Here is a 24,969-nt window from a genome sequence, read left to right as displayed (position 1 = left end):
AGGAGTCTTGTCTTATAGAGGCAGAGCAGAGCTGCACTGCAGAGTGAAGTGAAGTCAAAATCATGGTAATGCAGTGAACAATGTACAGTAGCACAAACTGTGAGGAACCTGCCAAAACAGGCAGTATAGTTGTAGAGGCAGAATAGGCAGCATACAGTGAGATACAACAAAATTCATATTGGTTCTGCTTTAAATCAATAAGTCCGACACATTGGACCTGTGTTGTTCTGACCTCTGGAGCAGGTGATTTGATCAGCGAAGGTGTTTAGAGATCACCTGAAATGCCAGCACTCCGAAGCTCTGGTCTACATCTGGTCATTTCCAACTTAACTGAATTAATTCATTTGCTCAACTGATTAAACCTCTCGTGTCCTCCTTGGCCTTTTTAAATTGAAGGGTGCCCTGCTGGAGTGAGGCTCTCCGGGGCCAGGGGTGGACACCCCTGCCTCAGACCATAAGCGCATAAACAGACCAGGAATGAAAGACAGGTCTGACCAGTGCAGGCTGGAAGAATATCTGCGGTTCATGTGAGGGCAATCAGTTGCTTCTCTTCTGTATTAATCCCATCTCGTGATTTAGAAAGGAAGATGGGTGCACTCAGCGTGTTTGATTGGTGGTTTACGCTATTGTGCCTTTTTATATTTTATTGCCTTTTTTCCCTTTGTGATCTGACCTTTGAGCTCTTTCATTCCATTTGGCCCTTAAGCCAAATACGCTTATGATTTCAGTTTAATGGCCACTATGTTAAGAGATCTGCCCTTTGTGAAAGCTGAATTTTGATGTATTGCTGGGTCTGCTTAAATATTTACTCTGTAGCGCCTAATGCTAAGCATTTAAGCAAGCCTGTTTTGATGTGTTCCTATTTTGGTGCAAGGCTGTGCTGTTTCAGGAACCTGAAGTCTAATTTTAATGCACCCCCCATTTTTCTGCTCCTCGCTGCATTTTGTACAGCTCTCCTACTCATTTTGCAAAGGTTCTAACGTGATTAGAAGTGTCAAAGTCAAAAATAAGGGGTGTAAAATGAAACGCAACACATCCTCAAAGAGCAATTAGATGTGTCTGAGAGCCTTACATAAGCGTGCAAACGCATCTAAAATTCAGAAGATTTTGGCGTAAGTATGCTAAACCCCTGCCGACGCGATGCAGGTGATGCTTCTCGGGAATAAAGAGCAGGAGTAACGAGTTCAGATCCTGCAGCACAGCCCAGCTGTGGAAGCACAGCTCGCACACAGGAAGAGGAAGGGCTGTGTCCGAGGGGAAAGGACCCTGATACCCAGTGAGATGCAGACACGGCGCTGCCTGCGTGGGCTGTCACTGGAGCTCTTTCATGCTCACCAGTGCTTGAGCTCAGAAGTATCTTGCAAGTCCTCCCAATCAAGCACTGTGTCACTGTGTCATGTCTGGGGATAGAGCCGCCGCAGTGAGGCAAATAAAATACTCATCTCCCTGTCATCCCAGCAAGTGGAGCTTAATAAGATGATCAAATAAACCAATTTAACACAGTGCAACAGTCATCTGCGGCTTTATCGGCTTCTTTGTTGACCCTTTTAACTACTACTTGCAAGGATAAACTTTTAACTACCTGTTGCAAGGATAAACAAATGTGCAAGAGGGAAAAACAGAAAATGAATCCTAGACAAGCCAGTACAACAAATGATATGACAGTATTTATGAATGTTTCTGATAGTCAGGACACTGAAAGGCAGCTCATTGCTCTGGTGTGTTCATGGGCCCTCCCTCATGGCTCTTGTGGGACCCCTGCATCCCCATTTCACTCCAGGAAACACATGCAGATGCCACGCCCCCCCCCCCCCCACACACACACACACACACCTGCACCATCACAGACACACCTGCACCATCACAGACACACCCACAGGAAGTAGGGTACCGTGGCAAACAGGGAGTCAGTATAATCAGGGTTCCCATATTAACTCATCCAGTTGTACTTGCCTCCCTTAAGATGCACTTTGAGTTACCCTGCTCATTCTGACCCTCAGTATATAGCTGCCCTGCTTCTAAATCTTTACAGAAGGCAAGGAGGCCCAGTGCTAGAACAGGCAGTAGCATTTCTCAGCACATGTTGAGTCATAGGGAAGTTGTTGTTCTCCCAGCAAGCCCACTGAGGATTGTGCCATCACCAGCAGGGGGAGTCTGGTGTTCACAGGCAGCCCTGTGTGAGCAGGGAGCGTTGATTACAGTCCTGGCACTTAGCGTGTGGGGCTGGAGCTGTCTGACGGGCTTCTGCACCCACTTTCAGAGTAGGAAAGAGGGGTACTCAAGCAGCACCCCGCTTCATGTGCAGATGGTCCATGCAAGACAGTGATGAGCCGGAGTGACAGAGAGCCTGCGCGTCTCGCCCTGCGAAAAAATGAGACCGTTATGCTAAGCGGCTGCCGAGGCCGTAAAAGCTACTGCCGCATTGTCCTTCCGCTCGGCAAGGGTGCCATCCCTCATCCCCACCACTCTGATTAATGGCCTAGTTTTAAGGATCAAACAATAAAAAAGAAATACCTGTCACTTTCCAGAATGCCTTAGCTGTCATTTCAGTAGCATCTCCCATTCATCTACTTTGATGTTAAAAGCAATTAAAATCCCTGAATAATTAAGATAGCACATTTTAGCTGGTACCCTGTGCCGCATGAATGTTAAAAGGTGTAGGAACATGTCTCTTCAGTGCTTTTTTTTAAGGTGATCTTATCTCAGTGGGGCAAGTAGTTTCTCCCAGAAATGTTGGGATGCAGTGATCCTACTGTCTGGTCTGATTTGCTGCGTAATCTGCTGAGAACAACAGTTCTTACAAACTCTTATAGGCGGCCAAATGTTTGACAGACACCTGCCTGCTTTTACCTGTGTCCATAGCTGCCCAAGCTCTTAGGGGAGCACACAGCATGCTGTTACTCCTGAAAGAGGAAGGGGTAAGATTCTTCAGGAAGGGCTGGGAATGGCACACAGCCTCACAAGCATGACGTCTGTAGTTCAGAGGAAAATCAATCCAAAGTTACCTGGATCAATGAGCTAGTGAAAAAGCCAGCACGGGCCTCCTCTAGTCTGAAACTGCTCGTAGGCTCTTAAAATGTAACAGACAGGGCGTGCAGACCCGCAGGCCCGTCTGCTCCCTTCTGCAACAGGACAGGACCGTGTCGTCTTTCCCAGCGCCCCCTCCCGTGACCCCCTGCGAGGTCTGCTGGTGTTAACTGTCTTCTCTCTTCCCCACAGGGCACCTCTGAGCCGCTGTGCGTCGTGTGGGACGACTCCAGCCCGTAAGTCCCTCTGCTGCGTGTGTGCTGTGTGCCTGGGGGGGGGGGAGGGTCAGCGCTGTACTATCAGGCTCAGATCAGTCCAGTTTAAAGTCCTGCCCCCAGCACAGACCTCTGTAGCAGCTGGACCTCTGCCTATTCTCCAGAAGGCCTTCCTTCATGCCCTGCATTCCCTCATTCTGTCACTAGCCACTCCACTGAGCCTGCGAAGAGCACAGCATGTAAAACTGTAGATCTGGAGAAGGAGAACTCTGCTGTACTCGTTGTTTGAGAGTTTAGAGTGTGGAGAAGAGTCAGAGTTTTTATTACTGTTTTTTGGGCGTGCATGAGTAGAGCAGGCTGTCCATGTAAGGGCATCTCATTCGTTGTCACTGGTTAAGTGAGTGTTTGTGCTGGCCTGGCTACAGGGGGCGCTGTGGAATACAGTAGGGCTCAGGCTACATGCAGACTCCAGTGTTCTGTGTATAAGGGAGGAACAGGGGGTCACCCAGGCTCTCGCAGAGGGGGAGAGGGTGCCGCACTCAAAGACTCACAGGCACTGGAATAATTTCTGAGCCCTTGAGCTTGCATAGGCTCCTGAAGAACTTCAACAAGACAGACCGATTAAATGCCCACTATGGCTTCAGTTTCTGTGCAAGACAAGCCAGCCTTCTTCCTCTGATACTGGATACACTTTCAAGATAAACCCTTCAGAAAGAGTTCCTGGTTTCCAGCCAGCACTACTCTGACATCTCCAGGAAGGAGCTGGGCTCCAGACTGCAGGGAGAGCTCTCCTGCCCTTGTGCGCTGCTGTGAGGCTCTAGAAGAAGAGCAAGGAAACCTGTCGATCGGTTTCCCTCACCTTCCCTGGAATTCCCGGCCCGGGATGTTTGTAATTGCTGTGAGCGGTGCTGGCTCCTAAGCCGGGGCTGCTGTGTTGACGCCTCTGCCTGTGCAGAAGCTCCACTGAAGGGAATCAAGCCGACAGAGGGGCCTCCCTGTTTCCTGTGTTAGTATGTAGTGGGAGCTCTGTCGCAGCGTGTGCATTTGTTCCAGGCTTAGTGGAGATTAGAGGCTATTAGCTGAACAGACCTGCCCACGTGATTTCTGTGCTGCTCCTTATCCAGACTGGCCCCATGTTTCCTGCAGCACATCTCTGTTCCCCTTGCCAACGGCTATTCCACACCAGTCAGCGGCTTCACGTCGCGAGGTTTAAGCTCAACTGCAAGTGGGAGTTCCACACTCCAGAGCTTCTCTACAAATTAAGATGGAAATTAATTATAAAGGGTGGCATCTTAATAACAAAAGCTTTGATTTCCTTTGACTTCTAGTAAAAAAAAAATGTCGAGCACAGTTTTGCTTTCTTATTGTCGGAGATACTGGGCCCAGCCTAACAGAAAAACTGCAGGCAAAGAGGAGCTACAGTAAAAGCTTGATTAGAATGAAAATAAGATCAGCTAATTAGCCGCACAGAAAACCCAATTTAACACACCAAAGTCGATTAGCAAAAAAACAGATTACCGTGTAGACAAAATTAAATTAGAATAATTAAACAAGTGGGAGAATGGGTGATTAAAAGTGCTGTGAGATGTGGAGGAATTTGATTGTTATCAGAGAATAAACTGCAGACAAAATATGTAAAGGAGGGAGATAATGCTTTTGAAACCCTTAAATGTCAAGAGATAAGAGGTTTGTAGCCTCAGATTCTGAGACGCCAAAAGGGCAAGAAGATGAAACTCCATGACAGGAAGGTACAGGCTGTGCAGCAGCTCACAGAAAATATGTTCACAGACCCACTTTGTCACTTGGGGCTTTGAAAGTCCCCTGCCTTAGATCAACATCACATTCAGTGGGGCCTGCTGAAAACATCCAACTGAAAATGTACAACTGTTTCTCTGTTCATCACATAAAACATCTCGCTGAGAGCCGGGTTGCCCCGATTAGGTGCTGTGGAGAAGAGCTGACAGAGCTAGGGGCTGACAGAGGAGGGGCAGGAGCTGGTCCTCCGTCTTTCACGGCGTCCGCAAGCTGAACTTTAAAGAAATCCGCCTGCGTGAAGCAGCGCAGAAAGAGCTGCCCTCGTGGCGATTTGTCCAGCTCCTTGGTGTGGAAGAATGGCGCAGGCGGACAGTGTCTTTATTATATTCTTCGGTGGCAGCACATTATTTAGTACAACTGCAGTAAATAAGCCCTTGTTTCAACGGCGCTGCTGTCATGAAAGTTTAATCTCAGTGTCATTTTATTAGCCAGCTGGATCGCAGAAACAAGAACCAATGAGGTTTTTTATGAATCAGCACTTACCCCTTGAAGCAGAGACCTTTCTCGCGTAGAATCACTTTTAAACCGTGCTTTGGCTCATTTTATTCTACTGCTGAAACGGCCCACAAGTTGTACTTAATTGATTGGCTGGTAATAATTAATTGCATTTATAAACTGTAGCTCTTTCCTTCCCAAACCACTATGCCTATAAGAAGGGACCCATTTCGTCCATCACTGAAGTGCAGAGGAGGAGGGAGAATCTGCTTTGGCAAGAGTCACAGTAACACTATGATGGAGAAGATGATGGTAGAAATGAAGAATCTGGTTCGCTCTATTGTTCCAGTTTTTTTTTTGGGTGTATACAGTAGTTTGTTTGAATGTTTTAATGGAACGTGTAATTACTTCCCATTGTAATTGTCAGTTGTTCCTGGCGCTCTGAAGGGCTGCCGCACAGTAAGTGCCCGTCCTCAAGGGGGAGCTCCAGGTGTCTTTCCAAAGCCCATGAGCACTCCTGGCAGGCAGGCTTTTAAAGCTGGAGATGTTGGAGACTAGATTTACTGCTGATAAACTGCCGAGAATAAAACGAGGCCTCACTCCTTGCAACAAAGAGGTATTGTAACAATTTTGTGAAAAGGAAATTCTGAATTTCAATCCCTGCTGCTAAAGAGAACTATAGGATAGAAGCATCCTCATAAAAACAGTCCCAATGCACAGCGCTGTGATTTAAAAGAAGATGAACCTTAGGAAATTCCATTTTATCAAGATTAACTGGCATTTTTCCCCAGATTTTTTCAGCTTCCGTCAAGCCAGGAGAAAGACAGGCAGTCAGGAGAGCCCGGAGGCTGACTGTGTAGACAGTGAGGCTCAAGGTGACTGCTGTGTGCTCCTGGCCGGCAGGGCTGACAGAGACGGACGTGCTGTGCACAAGCTGCATCTTTGAGGAAGGGGCAGCTCGTAAACTCGTTCGCAGCTTTCAGAAGAGGGAACGGTCTGCGCCAGTCGAACGCGCGACACGTGGAAGGGCTCGGAGTGCAGGGGGGTGAAAGCTGGTGTTCTGTGGGATGTGCAGGATGTCGGGAATGTTTTGTTTGAAAAGCTGCTTCATTAAATCTGTGACTGACATAAGGGATTGTAAGGTACTGTATTATTGTGCAACCTAGAAAAAGAAATAAGCACCCTGTTACTATTTCTGTTTCTGTCAGGTCTGGAGGCTGTCCTACTCCTAGTTTTAATTAGCTGGAGGTCCGTCTCCTTAGAACTGCTTGTTGGAGTGCCTGGCAGGCAGGCAGCCTCTGGTTCCGGCTGCGCGGGCAGCCTGTCGGCCCGGATGCTCGGGCGCTTGGGGCTGTGCCTCAGGCTGCCGCGCTCTGGCTGAGCAGCCTGTCCAGCGTCGGGCTCCGCTCCACGTCTCCGGCAGATCAGTCTGTAGGCCGGCCTGAGTCTCCCAGTCCCCCAGATGGTCTTTGTGTGTCACAGTCCACCCTCTGGCCGCTGTGGTTCTGAAACTTTAAGTGGTCGTTACCTTGAGGGGGCAGCATTTTATTTTCATCTACAAGTAAGAACTATTTCCCCGCATTTGTTTGGAAGCCTCCTGGGTCTTTCTGATGCAGACATGGTTGATATTATATTTTACTACGTAATATATTATTGTATTTTACTACACCCAGCCAAAGGAGGTTTGCTGGTCATTCCCGTTTCTTACCTACTTATTGGTATGCGTTTTTAAAACTTTCTCTTAGATACAGTATCTCTAGTGAGCTGTAGGTCTAATCCTGCTATTGATTTGTGCTGAGGTGCACAATCCCCAAAGTGTAACGATAGTTACAAACCGCTTGAAACCGCTTGGCCCATGCACACCCCTGCAGGCTGCTAGTAGCTTATTGATCCGAGAACTTCATCAAAGCTGTTTATTGAAGGATCGTGCAGAAACAGCGTGGCCAGCACCAGGCTGGAGATTGCTGTACTGTATTATTCGGCAATGAAATGAGATGCCCGCGATGTGTGATGGGGCCGAAGGGAGTGTGGGCGGCGATTGTTAGAGCTGGACAAGAGCCCTGCACTGATCCACTGCAGGGTGCAGGAGCAAGCAGTGCTCTGTACCACTCAGACACTGATTTCAGAGATCCGCCAAACGGCTGAAGAAAGCCTCTCTCAAGGGAGGTTAAAATATCCAAAGCAGAAGTAGCAAAGGGAGTGTTAAGGTACAGTGTTGCGTTTGTGTGTTCTGCGAGGCTGTAAGGTGTGCAGCAGGGTGGCGCAGTGCTTTGCATTGCTGCCTCTCAGCACGCCGGCCCTGGGTTCAATGCCTGGGGCACTGCCTCTGTGCAGTCTGTATGTTCTCACTGTGTCCGTGTGGGCCTCTTCCCACAGTCCAAAAACATGCTGGTAGGTGAACTGGCTGCTGGGAAAACTGGCCCTGAAAAGAGTGTGCCTGCCCTCTCCAGGGTGTTTCCCGCCTCGCACCCGTTGCTTGCTGGGATAGGCTCCAGCTCCCCTGCCACCCCGAGATGAACGGAGCGGTTAGAAAATGGATGGGTGGACTGGAAGGCGAGGCGGGATGCCTATGTGGAAGCGCAGTCCCAGACGTGCTCGCGGCAACAGAAATGCCCCTTGCTCCGGAGCCGCAGAGCTGGCGCAGAGCAGGGCTCTGCGGGCGCTGGGCTGTGCCAGGCCTGGCAGGCCGGCAGCCATGCCCTGACCCAGGGCGAGGTGACATATGCCTCGTGGGGCCCCAGCAGTGCCCAGCCACTCGGAAGAGAAGTTTTGACTGCTGATGGTCAGACTCCCAACCAGAGAGAGAAAGAGTTTTTTACAGGTGGACTAGGGGGTGAAAACAAATAACAAAATTAATTGGAGAGAGCCGCCCGGTCTTGAGTTCAGGAAGCAGACAGCCTTTTTTTAATAAGTCAGATTCTAGAAGCTCAGAAGAGAGAGAATCGAATGAAATCTGAGGTAAGATCGAGAAGCAGTAATTGAGCTCATGCCCTCAAGCTGCAGCAAATCCATGTTGTGCATGTTTCACACTGAAAAACAGAATGTATAGTAATCATTTTCCTTGTAATTCCTTGCTTGTATATAGTGTTTTTGATCCCCAAGGATCTCAGTGCCTGAGGTTCAGCCCCACCTGGGTGACAGCAGCAGATCAGGGGAGGATCAGAGAGAGAAACTGCTTCACCAGTTGAATTTAGTGGGAACTTTAGGATGGTGAGGTTGTATGAGCGGCGGAAAGCCAGGACACTGTTGCAAAGTGCAGGACTCTTTAATGAGCACGAAGGCAGGTGTTTGTGTGTAAAGTGCCAGAAGGTGCATCTCTTACAGCACGGTGTTCCTGGCCACCATACTGGAGCATTGTGGTGGGAATTGTGGTCCTGGAAGAAAAGTACCACATGCAGGTCTTCCTCCTTGAGTTCTGCCATTGCAGTCCTGACCTGGTCCAGCTGTCATGAGCTTCTGGGATTGGAAAAGATCAGGTTACCAGCTTCCAGTGGTTTCAAAGTAATAATTTCTGTATTTTCTATCATTGGCAGTAGTCTTGAGTCATTCTTAATCTTGAGTGACTCCTTCTCTCAACGGATGGACAGTGAGTGAGAACTGGCTGATCAGAACGTACCACACAGTCCTCCTGATAGCTCCTCTCTGTTCATCCGTCCCTTTCCTGAAGAAGATCTGTCCCATCTGTCCCATCACAATCATGTCATCTGAAAACATGAAACATGGACTGGTTTCTGTGTGCTAACGAACAGTGGGCATCAGTTCAGCTCTTACAGGAGATTAGAAGCCTGAAGCCTGTGGCAGAGACTCTCTTTGGGCCTGTGCTGGGATGCAGTATGGGATGCAGTGTGCCAGGACGTGTGCCAAGCCCCGTTTTGTGTGCACCTGCGCATAGTCATGCCCATTTAGAAGGAAAGGTTAGATTCCCACACAGGAAGTCAGAGCTTCTCGGCATTGATGCAGAATTTTAAAGATGCAAAAAAAGTGTTCTCACCCTTTCCAGAGTACTTTTACAGTACGCAATTTCTGGAGTTTACTTGGAAGTCACAAATGCATATTTCAAATAATAGCAAAAAGCTTTTAAAGTCGCCCTGTTACTTACAGTAAAAAGGAAACATCAGCTTTTTCTAAATACTCTCAGCTCTGGCATGTCAATGAGACATTCTTCTGCTCCTCTGGTGTGTACTGTAAGACAGTTGTAAGACAGTTGTCTTTCAAGACACTGAAGCAAGGTGTCGATGAGAAGTGTCCGGCCAGTCCTAATTCAGCTTCTGAACATCCATACGAATTTCTGTTTGCTTGATGGATGTCTAGACACAGTGATTATTCTGACAGTGTCAGTGGGCAATGGGGGTGTCTCCCCCAGGTCAAAGCAGCTGTAGTAGGAATCACAACCACAACTCATCTTTTATCAGTTTTTATTACCAGCAATGTTGCAATTCCATTGAATCGCTAAAAGGATTTTAAGTGAATCATGTGTATCAGTTTCAAAGATTTTAATCTCCTGGATATGAGCCAGGGCACAGCATAGTTGTTAATAACTGTGCTTGTATTGCATTTCTTCCCTAGTGCATGCTAAACTAATCCTAATGTGACTGTCCGTACTCTTTTTAAAAGGGACACATGCGGTTTTGATGGAGGCTCAGGCCGGGAGAGTGCTGTGCTTTGCCCACGGCCTGGTGCAGTGCCTCCTTATTTAATAGGGCTCCTGGCCGTGTGCCAGCCTCGCCTTCGCCATGCTGAGTCACTGTCTGGCTGGCGACACTTCTAGTGCCCTCTCTCCCCTCCCTTTCAGCTCGGGGCTCGGAAACGATGTGCGAACGTCACAGGACACCCTGCTCACAGAAACTTTCATTTGTCCAGGAACGTTTGATGCTGCCGAATGCTAACCAGGACACATTCATAGAGACACATTTTAGGTTCCAAGGGTGACCCTGGGTCCTGGGTTCGATTCCTGCCTGGGACTGTTGTTTTCCGCCTTGTCCACTGTGCTTTCGGGGAATGTCAGGAAAGAGGAGCTTTCTGGTTACTGATGGATTGACGTCTTGCTGATCCCCTGCTCAGGCCTCGTCAGGCCCTTGACCACCCCTCTGATCCCCACTGCTGGGGTCCAGGACCCTGGGGCTCGGTGATGAAGAGACCCTGCTCTCCTGGCGCTGCTGCAGGGCTCTCTCCTGTTGTGTGCTGTGTCTTTAACAATCAGAATAACACGGACAGATGTGACCCAGTTAAGCCCCTCTTGTCAAAGTTATTCGAACCTCTGTTCGGTCCCTGGAGAGCCTGCTTTGCAGTGTCCCGCTGTTTTATTTATTTTTTAACTTTTGATCCCTGACAGGGTGTGTAATTGGAATTTGTGGGTTCTTTGTGGATAGGAGTCCCAGCTATTTTCGTCAATATCTAATTTATCTGTCGGTCTTGACCTTCATTGTGTGATATACACCTCTGGCTCCCGTCCTCTCTTTTTCAACCTCCTGTCTCCTGCCTTCCGTGTTTGCGTCTGTGTGGTGCCGTGGGAGTCCACGCGGGGCCTGTCAGAACCCGTTTCTTAGCTCACAAGACCCTTTGCATTTCAGAAACTTGACTGGCTCCCAGATTTGCTTTTCTTCTAGTCTTGCCTCACTCTTGACCACTGTAGCAAGAGATCCTGTTGTCAATCAGGGGTCCCAGGTGAGCCCCCAGAATTGTCCCCAGAAAGTGTTTCAGTATCAAAGGGCACTCAACTCACCTGCGGTTCTGCATTAATGTTTTAATATTCTAAGTTATGATCCTAAATCTCACTAGAGTCTTCTGTTTAAAAGAGGAAGCTCCTTGATAACTGGAAATACCCCAGCCCAACACAGGTGGAAAATCTTCAAAGGAGCTCATAGCTGATGGTTCACCACAAGAGTCTGCCCACGTTTATTGATTCGATTATTACTTACTCTGCCTTGGCAATAGCGCATTTCTCGCAGTTTAAGTGGTTGGGTTCAATGCTGTCCATACGTCCTCTGCCTCATTTTCACAGAAGCGGACATCAGGGTGGACAAGCAACCCACATGAGGTGGGACAAAAGTGATCAGAGCAGAAGAGCTGAGCAGAGTAGGTCTTAAAAAACCATAGCATAGTACGCTGTGAGGTTTTGTACAGCAGGAGAAGACATTTAATTTAATTTTTCTGTTCATAAAGATTCCCTGTCAACATTGCTTGACCTCTGCTTAAAGCCCTTCTGAAAAAAAACATCCTGATCCTTAGCTAGGTTTGGAAAATGTATCCTGTATCAGAAAACGTGGTGTCAAGACACTTCTTTCTGTAGCGATCTTGAGGTGAGTGTTGAAACAAACAGGAGGCTCTGTGAGAATCTGAGCAGCAGAGAAGCGCTCACGTTGTGTAACTGGACGCACTGAGACAGCGCCCCGCCCCACTGGGGCGAGCTGATAAAGGAAGAGAAGGGGAAATGAGAAATAGAAAGAAGACAGAAACGGAAGCCAGGTGTTTGTTGAAGCTGGACGGTGAAATTCGGCACATGCTCATGAGTTGGCACCGATGTGTGGAAAGGCCATGCCCAGCAAAATCTGGCTGCAGGAGAGAAATTAATTGTTCCTGTGGATAATTTCCGGGGATGTGCAAATCCCTTCCAAATCCCCAGCTGGTCCCTGGCTTGAGATTGACGGGAGCCACACAGAAGCTGCTTCTGGCTTATCGGTGCCGCGCACGCTGCTCCTTTCTCCCAGCGCATCGCCACAGGAATCGCGCCAGCTGTTCCGCTCGATAACGCTGCCCCCCGCGTTCCCCCTCCCTGTGCCCCGGCCACTCCTCACCCCCTCTGCCCCGGCTCGGCTGCTCTCCGGTACTGCTGGTCCGCCAGCTGCATCCCAGCGTCTCTCTCCCCCTCCGGGTCTTTGGATACGGAAGAGAGTGAGGGAAGGAGAGGAATAACACTGGTAAACAAATTACTCCTTTGTTCAACATTTTCTTACTATTATTGAACCCCTGCTCACTGTCTCTTCTGTCGGGTTATAGATTGATTAAAAGTCCCAGATAAGATCCCCCAGGTATTCCCTCAGACTTGCAGTGATATGATGATGCTGGCAGAATTTCTGTATCACAGACAGAGGGAGGGAGAAACGTTTCTAACATAGCCTCCAGCGGAGACATTTTTCTCATCCTGAAATGATTGATTAGACCGGGAATACAATGGACTAGCACTATAGTCATTCCTTTAAAACCTGAACGCATCCGCTCCACGATCAGGAGAGCCAGAGGAAGGAGGTGTCTCCAGGTGTACGACTCCACTAGATTTATGGCCGGGACTGTCGAGCAGTATTCGCCGGAGACGAGCGCTATTTCCGACATTCTCCATACCGGGGGGATCCGTGACAGTCAGGATCCATCCTCCGCGCCTTCTGATTTTCCCATTTATTCCACGCTGTGAAATTGTGAAACGCATCTCTGCGAAAGCAGCTCAGAGATCAGCGCCCAGACCCAGCAGCCAGAAGCAAAGCCCGTCTTCCTGGGCGAGCTTCTGTCAGCCTCTGGGACCGATCAGCAAGCGTAGTGCTGGGACAGGGACAGGAGCCCTGGAATCCTGGGAGAGCTGGAATAAATCAAAATGGGCTGGGCAGTGTTACAGACAGTCTCCCTCTGCCCCCTCCCTTGTCCCGCCTAATTTAACAATGATCATATCCATCTTTCCATCCTGACATATTTCAGGATTGCGTCTGCCGGCCAATGTTGTGTTTATCCCGCCTTGTTCTCCAGGCCCATATGCCTGCTCCTTCTGCCTGTCAGCCACCGATTCGCTGGCGGCTTCGCGGCTGCATCCTCTCCAGGCGGAGCTTCGGGGGCAGGGATTAGAAAAGCAAACCTGTTCCTGATCTGTGTCTTTAGGATCTCCCAGAGAACCCGTATCGGATTGAGTGAACACGCTGCTGGTGTTCCGGGAGGAGTCCCGATGGGAGAATTTCCTCTAGCAAACAGAAACGCAAGGTGACCTCGAGGAGAGTCTGGGCCGCGGTGCCAGCTGGCTTTGCTATGGCTTGCCCTGTTGGCTGGCCAGGGACACCATCCTGAGCTAGAGGCCAGCTATCCTGCAGCTGAGGTCGTATGTGTACCTATGATCACGATCAGCAGGCCAGTGCTTGTTGCCTACTTACTGCTGCTGTTGAGGAGCTAATCCCAAGCCTCATCTAAATCTCAGATACCAGATCTCAAGGATACCGAGCCTAAGACCCCTTCTAACCCCATTAGAAAGCACAGCGGCAGCCAACACTCCTGCCAGTTCTTTCTGGCTGGCCAAGGAAGGAACACGTTTCATTTCCTACTGGTTGGATGTCAGCAGCTTCCCGCCCTGCGCCCCTGTGTCCGGAGAGCTCTTCCCGTGGCCAGAAGGGGGATTGGAGTCTGGCCCTTCCGTTCTGTCCCACAGCAGGAGTTTGGCACAGCCGGCTCGTCAGCAGTTTGGTTAGTAGATCTTTAATTCACGTTGCATCACTGACGGTCTGCCTGAGCCCAGGGGGGATTCCTGCAGAGTTTTCCTGTAACGATGTTACACTCGGCAGCTGAACAGCTCCAGGACGTCCTGCCTCGGAGGTGTTAATGCAGATTTGGGCTGGTCAGTGCTGCGGTTTCTATTCTGTGTGCAGTATGTAGGTGCACAGTGACTACATATGAATGAGCACATCGAAGTTTAACCTAAACCCGAATAATAATGTGCATCTTGTTTTAATCTAGATTTTATAATGAAGGCGGTGATGACAGTGACAGTTTCCTAACCCTCTGTCTGGAGACTTGTGCCTCTGCTGTCATTTTTCACCCCGATGCCATGCTTCCCTGTCTGCTTCTCTCCCCCTGCTTTTAATGCATTCAGACATTAAGCCTTAAGCATCTTATGTTTAAAATGAGCTGAACTGGGATAAAGTGCATCTCTTTCTCTCGTGGCATTATCTTCGGCGCGGGGCTGGCGTACTGCATCCCTCCCTGTCTCAACAGCAACATCTGCGTTCCACCTTATCCTCTCTCATCGCTTTAACATCCTCGGCGTCCTTGAACCCTTTCCCTTCGCGCTCCGAGGGAGGTACAGTATGTGAGTCTGCCCTCTCGCTGCCCTGTGCTGGTGATGCCTCCTGTTCTCTGGAGCTCGTGGGCTGCTCTCTGTCCAGACGCAGGCGGGGAGCTGGGGCAATGGAGCTGTGTGGATGCAGGTGTAATCGTTTCCCCTCAGTCCTGTGCTGCTGTGTTTTCGGGGCTGGGGCTCTGCTGTGCGCGGCTGCAGTCAGCCTTGGTCCTCAAGACAGTGTGGTGCAATTCAGTGAGCTGCTGAGCTCTTAGAAAAGTTTGCTTTAAGAGGAAGTGGGGGGGGAGACCAGTGGTCCGGAGTAAAAGTGCCGAATTGCTTCATTTGCTGATGTTATTGCCTCGGATTAGTTTGTGAAAGAAAACGTTTCCGGCGTGAGAAAGTGGGCTTCTGGCGCTCTGCGCGTTAACTTATCTGCGTGTAGACAGCCGTGCTGTTGCTAAGCGATCACTGAATGAAGAAACAAAAGGTGATTGACCCCCCCCCGGAGAGCAGGGCACGGATTCTGCGAAGAAGAAAGAGATTTTGGGGGGACTACTGGGGGTTGCTGGCATCGCTCTCCCTGTGAGAGTGGAGGAGGGGGTCTCAGTGAATACTGCCCTGCTGCTCTTAGAACTTACCAACATCTCATCACAGGCGGGTGGACACCCAGGCCAATATCGCATGAGAGCTGGCTGTGGGAGAATTTGACGAGATTATTTGTCCCCTCCAGGGGAACAGTGTGTCCTCCTGCCTCTGTCTCTTTCCGTGCGTGCACCCCACTCCTGAGACTCCAGGGCTCCCTCAGGATCGGGAGGGGAAGGAGATGAGAGAACTGCTGTTTGACTTCCATATACCAAAAAGACCGAAAAGGAAGGAGAAGGTGATTCCATTCTGGGTGGCCTCGTACATTATTTCAGAAAAAGAGGAATAAAAACGAGCATCCTCCAAAAGGCTATTTTGTGAGGAATTTCAGAAACCTTTTTGCAAAACTGTTTAATAACTCCCCCACCCACTGCAGAGCAACTAACAGTAGGATCCCCTGCATTATCAGTGATAATTACTGTGCAGCACACAGACCCTAATCCAGTACGAACCTTCCAGCTAGATTAAGCCTCTTTTGTTAGCTGAAAACATGATTATATTTTAATGTTGGTCACTGCAGAAATCGAGCTCTCTCAGTTCTGTCTCACAAGAGCCTGATTAATATTTATATGTGTAACGCCGTTTAAGAAAGGCAAAATAAAATAAAGCTTAATCATGTCTCCTAATCCTTCTGTAAACGTTTCAGCAAATACCTCTGAAAAGAAAACACTTTATACTGATAATCATCCTCACAATCACAGCACCCCTTCATGGCCGGGCTCTTGCCGAGCGCCATGTGCCTTTTATTTAAAAGCTGGGAAATGGCAGGGGTCTATAAAACCACAGGCTCTAACCGCATTAGAGCAGCTCTTGCAAGATTGTTAGAGGACCAGCGGCGTTACTAAGTTGGGAAATGTGTTCTTCCACTCATTCTCTTCTCTGCTGGTGGTTCTGTAGCGTGGGAATTCTAGAGCACACACTGCATCATCCTGCTCAACCACCACCCCGCTGGAATATTACTTTAGTGGTGTTTTTATTGTTTTTGGCACTTCGGTAGGTGCCTGAATCTCCCTACTCTAGTTGTACAGTAGGTGTAAGCGCTGGTTATTTAGCACAGCAGAGAGGAGCAAAGCAGCTCAGAAAACATTGGAGAAACTCAATGATAAAATCAGAGCAATAAGTCAGTGGCATATTGTGTTATTACATCAATTAAATAGTGGCTGATTAAAATAACAGAGCTTGTTCAACCATCCTTAACAAGTGGTCCAACATGAAGGTGTCTGTAGGCTGAAAGGAAGTGAGAGGGGCACAGTGTGTTTGTTGATTTTGGACCCGGTGCCACATTACAACAAGCTGAATGCCATCTGTCAGTCAGAGCCGCTGTCTCAGACCAGCTCCCCCTGCTGGTGATTAGTGGCCACAGGCTCTCTGCCTGCCCCCCGTGAGGCATCCCCTGGACGCAGCAGGGTCTGTCCTTCTTTGCCCACCCCTGCGTGCAGGAGCTCTGGGGCAGGTGGCAGCAAGGCCAAGCTAGGGAGCTGAAAAGACAACCAGAGCGAGACCCCTCTGAGGAAGTTGTGAGAAGGCTGAGGGTTAGAGAAGAGCTGGTCCTGCAGGAGTGTCTGTCTCTCGGCCCGCCTGTCGGCTTCTGGTGAGAGCGCTTCAATTCTAGAACCGCCGGTCCGGGGCTGAGTTTAATTACATCTCCGAGCCAGTGTTTTACTAAGTAATAGCAAAGCTAATAGCAGTTATCCTCAGATTTTTTTTCCCGTGTGTTTAAAAATTCGGCAATATGGTCTAGATTACAGCACAGGAGTCAAACAGCTGTTTTATTTTCCCCTCGAGTTAAACTGGCTGCTCCTGAGCTCAGACTCCTCGGCCGCCGTTAGTATTCTGCTCTCAGAGACAGGCAAAAAAAAGAAAATTTGCAAAGATGAAAAACTGTGTGAACATGAATGTTGTTATCTCAGCTTTTCCAATTTCCAGGATCCATTTAGACTTACAGAATATGGTAATTGCAAAAGATATTGCTTATTACTTCATAACTTTGAAAATTGTATTTAACCTGAGCTGAAAAGATTGGATTGCAGGTGTAAATTGCCTTGTTTATATAGAACAGCGATGAAAGACAAAAAAAAAAGTGCTGCATTTATTTTTTTCTGTATCGAATATCTAATTAATTGAAGTAGTGTAATTTACAGCTTGAATTTAGTCATCGGTTTTCCAGGAATTAAGCTCTCTTTTTTTCTGGAATAATTTCGGTCTCGCTTCACCTCCTTGAAGTCTTTTTGAACTCAATAATTTTTGTACTTGCTTAAATACTTTATCCTGCTGCAAATTACAACAAAGCAGAGTAGAACAAGTCAGCAATCAGGCAGTAGGGGGCTCACAGCGAGTGAGTGGCACAGCCAGGACATGAACTGGGAACCTTCTCATAACACATCCTGCCCCCTAACCTTCGGAGCCCTTCCTTATTGTGTAGCTGAAACGTGTGTATAGTATGTGCTTCCCAGGAAAGGGCTTTGAATTCCTTCTGATGATAATAATAATAATAAACTTTATTTTACATAGCGCCTTTAAAGGTGGCTTCTCAAAGCGCTTTGATGGCAGCTCCTCGAGAAAGCTGGATCTCCAAAGACCCTGTCCTCTCGTTAAATTTTCCATAGCGTTAGAGCAACGATTCCTGGCATCGTGAGCTTGAATTGTAGACCCGGCCCGCATTCAGGCTCAATTGGTATGCCAGCCCTTCACCCACTGCTCCATCAAAGCTGTGCTCCGTGGCACACTGCTGAGCGTGGAAACAACCATCTCGTTAATGATTCAAAGACTCGTTAGCATGTTCAGGATAAATAATTAAGAAATGAATAGAGGAAATGTTTTTTTTGCCCTGGAATATGTAATAAAATAACATCCTCGTTGGTTTAAAGATGAATACCTGCTTTTCCCCATTATTAGTTGTCAAGGGGCACAGTCCAGGGTTTCCAGAGCCTCTTTAAATCAGATTGAAGTTTAACCTTGGAGCTCCACTCCAAAGCATTCTTCAGCAGTCACTTGTGCTTATCTGGGAAGGCAGCGGAAACACGAGCTGTCTGTGGTTAGTCTCTCACTCCAAACCACAACAGCTCACCAGAAAGTGCAGGGCATTCACCTGCAGGCTGTTTCAGGAGAGAGAAGCCTTGCTGTGTCGATGCTCAGTGCTTTGAGCAGAAATACTGGAGTCCAGAGGCAGAGCTCTGTCACAGCAGTGTCACCTGGCTCCCCTGGTCTTCAGTGGACTCTTCAGTGGACTCAGTGGCTCAGCAGAAGAGCTCAGCAGATGGACAATGTCACTCTAACATGAGACACGCTGCGCCACAAATTTTTGGAGGAACTTACTCGTTGTTGTACAGTACATCCGAAATGTAGGAATGAAAGAGATTGCTCTGCAGCTGTCATCAGGATTCCTAGGGTCTCGTCTCTGTTTTTCAGTGCTCTCCCAGTTGTGACAGAGCTGTCATCAAAGGACGAGCATGCTGGGGGACATGATGCCAGCAGCCAGCCTCCTGATCCCCCCTTTTTGTGTGAACAGGCAGGCTAGTGCAACACTGGCTCCCTAAACAGGGCACTTGAGTTTCTGACAGCCCTGAAGGTCGAAGGCCTTGGCCCCAAAAAGCTCTAGAATTGTGCTGTTCAGAAAATGTACAGTATGCAGGTTAACAACAGTCTGTTGTTTGAAAGGAGGTGTGGTTGGTCCTCATGCTGGTGGAAAAGGGGCCAGGTTTAGAAATGAAACCCAGAGAGGTGTAACTCAGAGAAAGACGATGGTTAAAAATAAATGAGGTTTGACTCTCTAACCTACTTTTTTGCACCAGTCCAGCAGCCCTTCTGACGCTGCACAGTGGGTGTGCTCAGTGAAAATGTAATTAGTATAGATCAGCTTGATGTTGGTGCCACTAACCAGGCTTTACTGCCAGTACTTGATTGACCGAATGTGGGTCTGGATTGGCTAACAAGATCTATTATTCTCCCTCTCTTGCCCCCTTGGCTGTCCATCACACAACTGGTGTTTCTTAGTAATATTACATGACCGATTTGCTTTCTAAGAAGCTTTGTTGATTTGTGTGCATTTAATGTGTCCTGATTTCTGTAGTTGCATAGTACTGAAGAACCTGTTAAAAGTGCTCTTGGAACATGTGATGGCAGAGGACCCACGGGGATCAGGCACGTCGCGCTGAGGCATCTGTCTGAGTTGCTTGAGCTTGATTTGGCCCTTGTGCCCCTGCATTTAGAGCCCTGAAAGCAGAGAGTGCGAGATCTCTGTGCCACCCACCCTTGTGAGCCAGGCAGGGCACAGCTGCAGGACTGATGTGCTGACAGAGCAGCTCTGCTCTCTCCAGCTCTGGAGCTCTGCCAGCGAGCAGGGAGCCTCGGTGCCCCTGAAGTCGTTTTTCTTCTCTCCACATCGGGAACGTCTCTCCCTGGGGAACCAGGCAGCCAGCAGTGAGCGTCTCCCCTCCTGCCGACGAGTAACACTCTGAGAGCATGGCAAAGTCACCCAGCCCAAACCCCCTGGACCCACCTGAGCCCTGACCCTTCTCCCCCAGCCTGCTCTCACTGTAACTCAAGTTATCACACCATACCTTTACTTTCTCTGTGCATCGATCGCTGTCCGTGTCATCATACTGAGCAGGATGGGGCAATGGGGCAATTTCTAAAAAAATTGCTTGTGGACGTACGGTTTGCTCAGTATACTAGCAAGTATGCGCTGTACCGCTGGAAGAAAATGCAAACCAAGCAAGTCAAAGAGAAAAAAGCGAGAAGCTAAAGTCAGTGGTGAAAGCTGGTTAGAGGAAAGCAGTGGGGGCACTCGCCTACTTTGTAGGCACAGCACAACGCAGTACAGCGCAGACAAACTCACTGCAGTCCTTGGAGGGTTAATGGAAAGAGAATGTAGCCAGAGTATAGGATCCATGTGTCTGTCGACTGCCGGATCATTTGAATATCTCTCACTGTCTTTCTGTGTGTGTCTGTGTGTGTGTGTGTGTGTGTGTTTCTTTCCCGTTAATCAGAGAGGTTGGCACAGAAAACTGGGACACAGAGGGCTGCCAAACGCTCCAATCTCAGTCTGTCCACACCAAATGTCTCTGCAAGAAGATCTCCACCTTCGCAGTGTTAGCTCAGCAGCCTAAAGATCTGGTAAGTCAAACGTTTCATGGACACAAATGGAAAACGGAACCAGAACTTTACAAGCACAGCTAAAAAAAGACATGCTCTATGCTTGTTGGCTTGATTTTATGGGGATCCTGTTTCGGAATGGGTGCGTGCTCTCAAGGTCAGAGACAAAAGACCAGTACAGTGGCAGTTAAAGGGGCAGGCAGCCGCGCTGAGCGCCGAGTGCTACAGCTGGTCCCGTCTGACAGCGTGAACTTGTTGGGGCGAGGGAGTTGCCGTGAGGTCTCTGGAGAGGGGAGAGTTACAGGACAGCTCCAGACACTGCCGGAGTGTCAGGGGGAAAATAACGACTTTCTCCATCTCTTAATCGCTCTACTTAAATTGTCTCATTAAAGATGCATCTGTTAACCTGTGAAATTAATTCATGGAGTGGGAGCTTGTATGTATGAGCACTGGGCTGCTGTTTAGCAAAGTTCTTCTCCTTCCAGGGGATCACAGATTGCATGTCAGGGTGCTGGAAGCTGTGACTTCCTCATTAAGGCACATACTCTCTGTTTTTCATGTGCTGTAGCTGATTTTTTTCCTTCTCATTAGTAGTAATATTTGTAGCATTGGAGCATAATAATTTTGCATACTAATTATGTCTGCTAGTAATTTTTATAACCTCTGTGATCGCTTTGAAGCTAAAAAGGGGTGGTTGTAAGGACCACAGGAGGAATGTAAGGTTGTGTTTGGGAACGATAACCAATAGAATGAGTACATTGTCTGCACAGCTCCAGCTATACTTGTGATTGTCCGCAAGACTGCGCTTGTAGTTTAAATAGATACTCTAAATTTGTCCTCAGATGTGTAAGATTTAGATTGGATGTTGCTGAGGGTGGTGTTTGTTCAGCACCATGCCTTAATATGTCAGGTTATCATGCCACTGTTCAAAGCGTGTTAAAATTGTCTACCGTTACTTTAATCCCAGCCCCTCTTACTGTGTGCAGAGCTGCTGTGATCAGGCTTCCTGCCCTGCGCGTGAGGGTCCCTGCTGATGGCACGGAGCTGTGACTCTGCTACTCCTGCTAATGCAGGCTGGAGCTGCGGCACAAGCGCATGTCCTCTGGCTGGGGAGAAGTGACTCTGACATTGTCAAGCGCTAACAGCCAGAAAAAAAAGAATCCTTTTCTTTCCATTTCCTGCCGCCATCAGCCTCCTCCCCCTCCTATCCTGCACCAGTGTCCCCAGCAGGCAGACTGGTATTGACCCAGATTTTCTGAATGTCCCCCCCCCCAACTCCCCCAAACTCCATTAGAGTGATTGATATGCAGGGAGGGAGAGCAGTAGGCCAGGAGATGGAAACTCGCCCTGAGGAATGAGTGGTGTGGGCTGGGAAACAGACGCACTCCCGGCTGGGCCCAGGCATGGTCACAGCCGCCAATCACCCCCGCCGACACCCACTCCCTCTCCCACTTCCTGTTGTTGACCACTTCCTGTCTGCGTTAGAGCCGGGAGCTGCTGAATGGACATGCTGTGACCACAGCTCCCCTCTGAAGTGGCTTGGGCAATATTCTGGAATGTATCTGTGTGTGTGCAAATGGCACAGGCCCCCCTTATCTATCCAAAACTGCTCTGTTGCAGGTTAAACCTGGTAAAAGTGCAGTCTACCTGCAGGTCTGAAAAGATTAATATCAGCTCAGGTGTGACAGTAGTCTTGCAGCCCTGGGAGAAATGAATTAAAAGTTAGTGCCAGTACAGGACTGCTGGAAATGACATTCCTGTAAAGGTATTATATTGTGGGAAACAGGCAGGAAGAGCTGAAATTACAGAATAAAGCGAATCTTGGTATTTTGACCCCTGTAGCACAACTGAAAAATACCTTGAAGTCCAGGCCTTTAAATAAGAAAGTTTCTATAGATTTACTCAAACTACACCATGCTTATACTTTGCTTGCGTGAGGTTTGGATCATGGCTGAGCAGACTAACTGTGCTGGGGATCATAGACAGGTTTGTTTTAGACAAGTGACACAAAAACTTTTCTAAATTAGTTATTTGCATTAATTGTAGCCTAAGCCCAAGTTACATTAAAACTTTGCCCTTTCGGATAAACCCCATGGTTCCTGGCTGGGTTCTGCAAAGCGGCTCCAAGAATCCTCTGGAAAACATCCTGTTTGGTTTGTTGTTTATGGCTGGAGAGCAGGCAGCAGTGATGCTCTAGATCAGTTTGGTTGAATCCAGGTCGAGGAGAATAAAAGTCTAGAGGAATTAATGGCAGATGTGAAGGTCTCGTCTGGACACCAGCCAAGAATGAAATGAAGTCAATTCTGACCAAATCGAAAGTCTGACCTTGACCCCGGCAGGGCAGAGCCCAGTGCAGGACATCCTGCTGGAGGCAGCAGCGCTGGAGGAGAAGGAAAGTGCTTAACCGCAGCAGGGAAGCACTATGATTCGGCTGCAGTGACTTGAGATCTGGAAGAGCTCAGAGCCTGAGGACGGCTTCAGAAGGCCACGCCAGGTGAGGCGCGCAGTGAGCTGTCTGCAGGGGGACTAGCAGCCAGCGCCTGAGGGGGAACAGTTTGTCCAGTTTCAATCGAGTTGTTCTCTTGCGAAGGAGCAGCCGTTCTGGGAATAGAAAAGTGAGAGTGGGATTCGCCTGGGCAGCTGAGCGTTCTTCTGTGTGATTCAGCAAAGTGACATCTCCTCCCTGCCCCCATGTGCCCCCCTCCCAGGGGCAGTAGAATTTCCTGTGAGTCCCAGCCATTACCCCAAACGAATCACAAACACGGGTGGACCTAAGTCTCACTCTGTCTCAGTGGGCTATAAACATGGTTTCAGAGTGAAGGAGGTGGCTGTCTTGCTCAGAAGGGGGCACTTTCATTCAGAGCACCACCTTTAAAGGTTTGTCTTGAATGCCTACAACTTGATCACCCCGAACAAAACACAAAATCATGTGATCTGGAGGTTCATACGAAACATGCAGCCGTTCTGAAAGTGCCTCTCGGATATTGGACACCTCGGTTATCTGGCTGTCGCTCTGAGAGTGGATCCTGGAAGGTACAAGGGAAACGAGGTCCTTTCCTGTGGGCAAACCAAGCTTTTTGCTTCGGATGCCCGGGACAGTCGGATGGACTGTCTTTGAGGGATCTGTGCTGCTTGGGATCTGGTGTTATCCGGTTTTTCTGTACTTGGCTCTTGATGGAAGAGGGAGGTTCCATTCGAGGAAAGGATTGGAGCCGCAGCTGAATCCACTTTCCCTGAAAGCTTAAGTATTGATGTTTTGTGATAGACCTGCTATAGGCCGCTGTGAGGAGAACATGGCTGTACAAGTCTGCAGGACCCTCACTCACTGATACCGGCTAGCTGTTGCCTGGTTTCGGACGGGAGACCGAACCCCAGCTCCTCCAGGGCGCGAGGAGGGGGTGGAATCTGAGGTGATGCAGGATTAATTTTGTGTTTGATAGAAGAGGTAAGCCTGTGCTGTTATTGTAAGCAGGCAGCATGGAGACCAAAGCCTTTATTACCTCTCTAATCCCCTCTCACGCGAATGCAACACTTACACTTACTGTGGCTGTGATTTATTTATTTCTCTAGCTGATATGTGCAGCAAATTTGTTGTTCTGCATGACTAGCCTATCTACACTTTGTGTTTTTGTTCTTTCAGATCAGTAATTGCTAACTCTACCTTAATTTTCAAGTATACAGAAAGAAAAGGACAGTGCAGCTTTTTCCAGCTGGGACAGACTGATAGACTGACTGCCAGACTTATAGTTATAGAAACAGACAGATCTTTAACTGTATATATAGGTCTCTTAATTAACATTCATTCCCATAATTTGTAGCAACTTTATAAAAATAATTCCTTAAATTTATATAGTGCTTTTCTTGACAGTCCGCTCCAGAAAACTCCACTCAGATCCCTCTCAGATACATCATCTGTCTAATAAAAATAGTTTCATGTCTTGTAGTGATAAAATGAGCTGGGCATGTGGTTTTATCTGTTCGGGAGTGTGGTGAGAGGAGGAGTTGGACTAATGAAATTAAGGAGGGCACACTTCCCATAATCAGTACTTCTTAGGCTATACTGTTGCAAGAAGAAGGTGAAAATTCATGTGCAGGTATGGTGTAAACATACAGTGCATCTCTCACCTGGATCGCCTTCGGAATGCTGAAATAATTTGACTGCGAGGGAAGATTCAGACTCACCGCTCACTTTAGAAATTCACCTGAGATTCAAAAACATGGTCTGGTTCTTGATTTCATTTCAGGGTTGCTCTGCTGTGCACGACGTAATGCGGGATGATTTAATAAGGGTCAGGTGCAGACAGTGCATGACATGCGCCAAGCTGGGGCACTGCCGGTGTCACACGAAGACAGTGCAGAGCAGGGCGGGTTGTGAAGAGCCCTGCTTGCGTAGTGCTGGAGGCGTTTTCTCATGCGATTTTCTCTGCCAGAATGAATTATTGCAGCAGGGGGGAAGTAAATCGTCCGCCATACCATTGGTTAATAAAAACGATAAGTAGGTTAAACCTGGGCTTAAAATAGCTCCACACCGGAGCTATCAGGCTCGCTGGAGCTCACAGGAGCAGCAAAGCCCTGTGTCGCTGTGCGACATTTCTGTGTGTCCCCAAATAAATCCGCTTGGTTTATGAACTTCTTTCAGCTACTTTAATTGACTATTTGGACAAAAAAATGCAGATTTGCCAAACATGCTGGAAACAAATTTGGGTGTTT

At 48.4% G+C, this 24,969-nt stretch overlaps 1 protein-coding gene across 1 annotated transcript in view; it reads left to right on the top strand.

The window, feature by feature from the left end:
* Window positions 1-24,969, top strand: part of adgrb2 (adhesion G protein-coupled receptor B2) — a 79,122-nt gene that overhangs the window by 19,278 nt on the left and 34,875 nt on the right. The window contains exons 11-12 of the mRNA XM_088931768.1: window positions 3,220-3,263; window positions 20,154-20,280. Coding sequence (XP_088787894.1) covers window positions 3,220-3,263; window positions 20,154-20,280 — 171 coding nt within the window. The remainder of the gene's footprint in view (window positions 1-3,219; window positions 3,264-20,153; window positions 20,281-24,969) is intronic.

This window comes from Atractosteus spatula, chromosome 14 (genome assembly GCF_055471065.1).
Source record: "Atractosteus spatula isolate fAtrSpa1 chromosome 14, fAtrSpa1.hap1, whole genome shotgun sequence".
Classification (NCBI taxonomy): domain Eukaryota; kingdom Metazoa; phylum Chordata; class Actinopteri; order Semionotiformes; family Lepisosteidae; genus Atractosteus; species Atractosteus spatula.
This window is presented reverse-complemented; position numbering and strand designations above follow the sequence as displayed.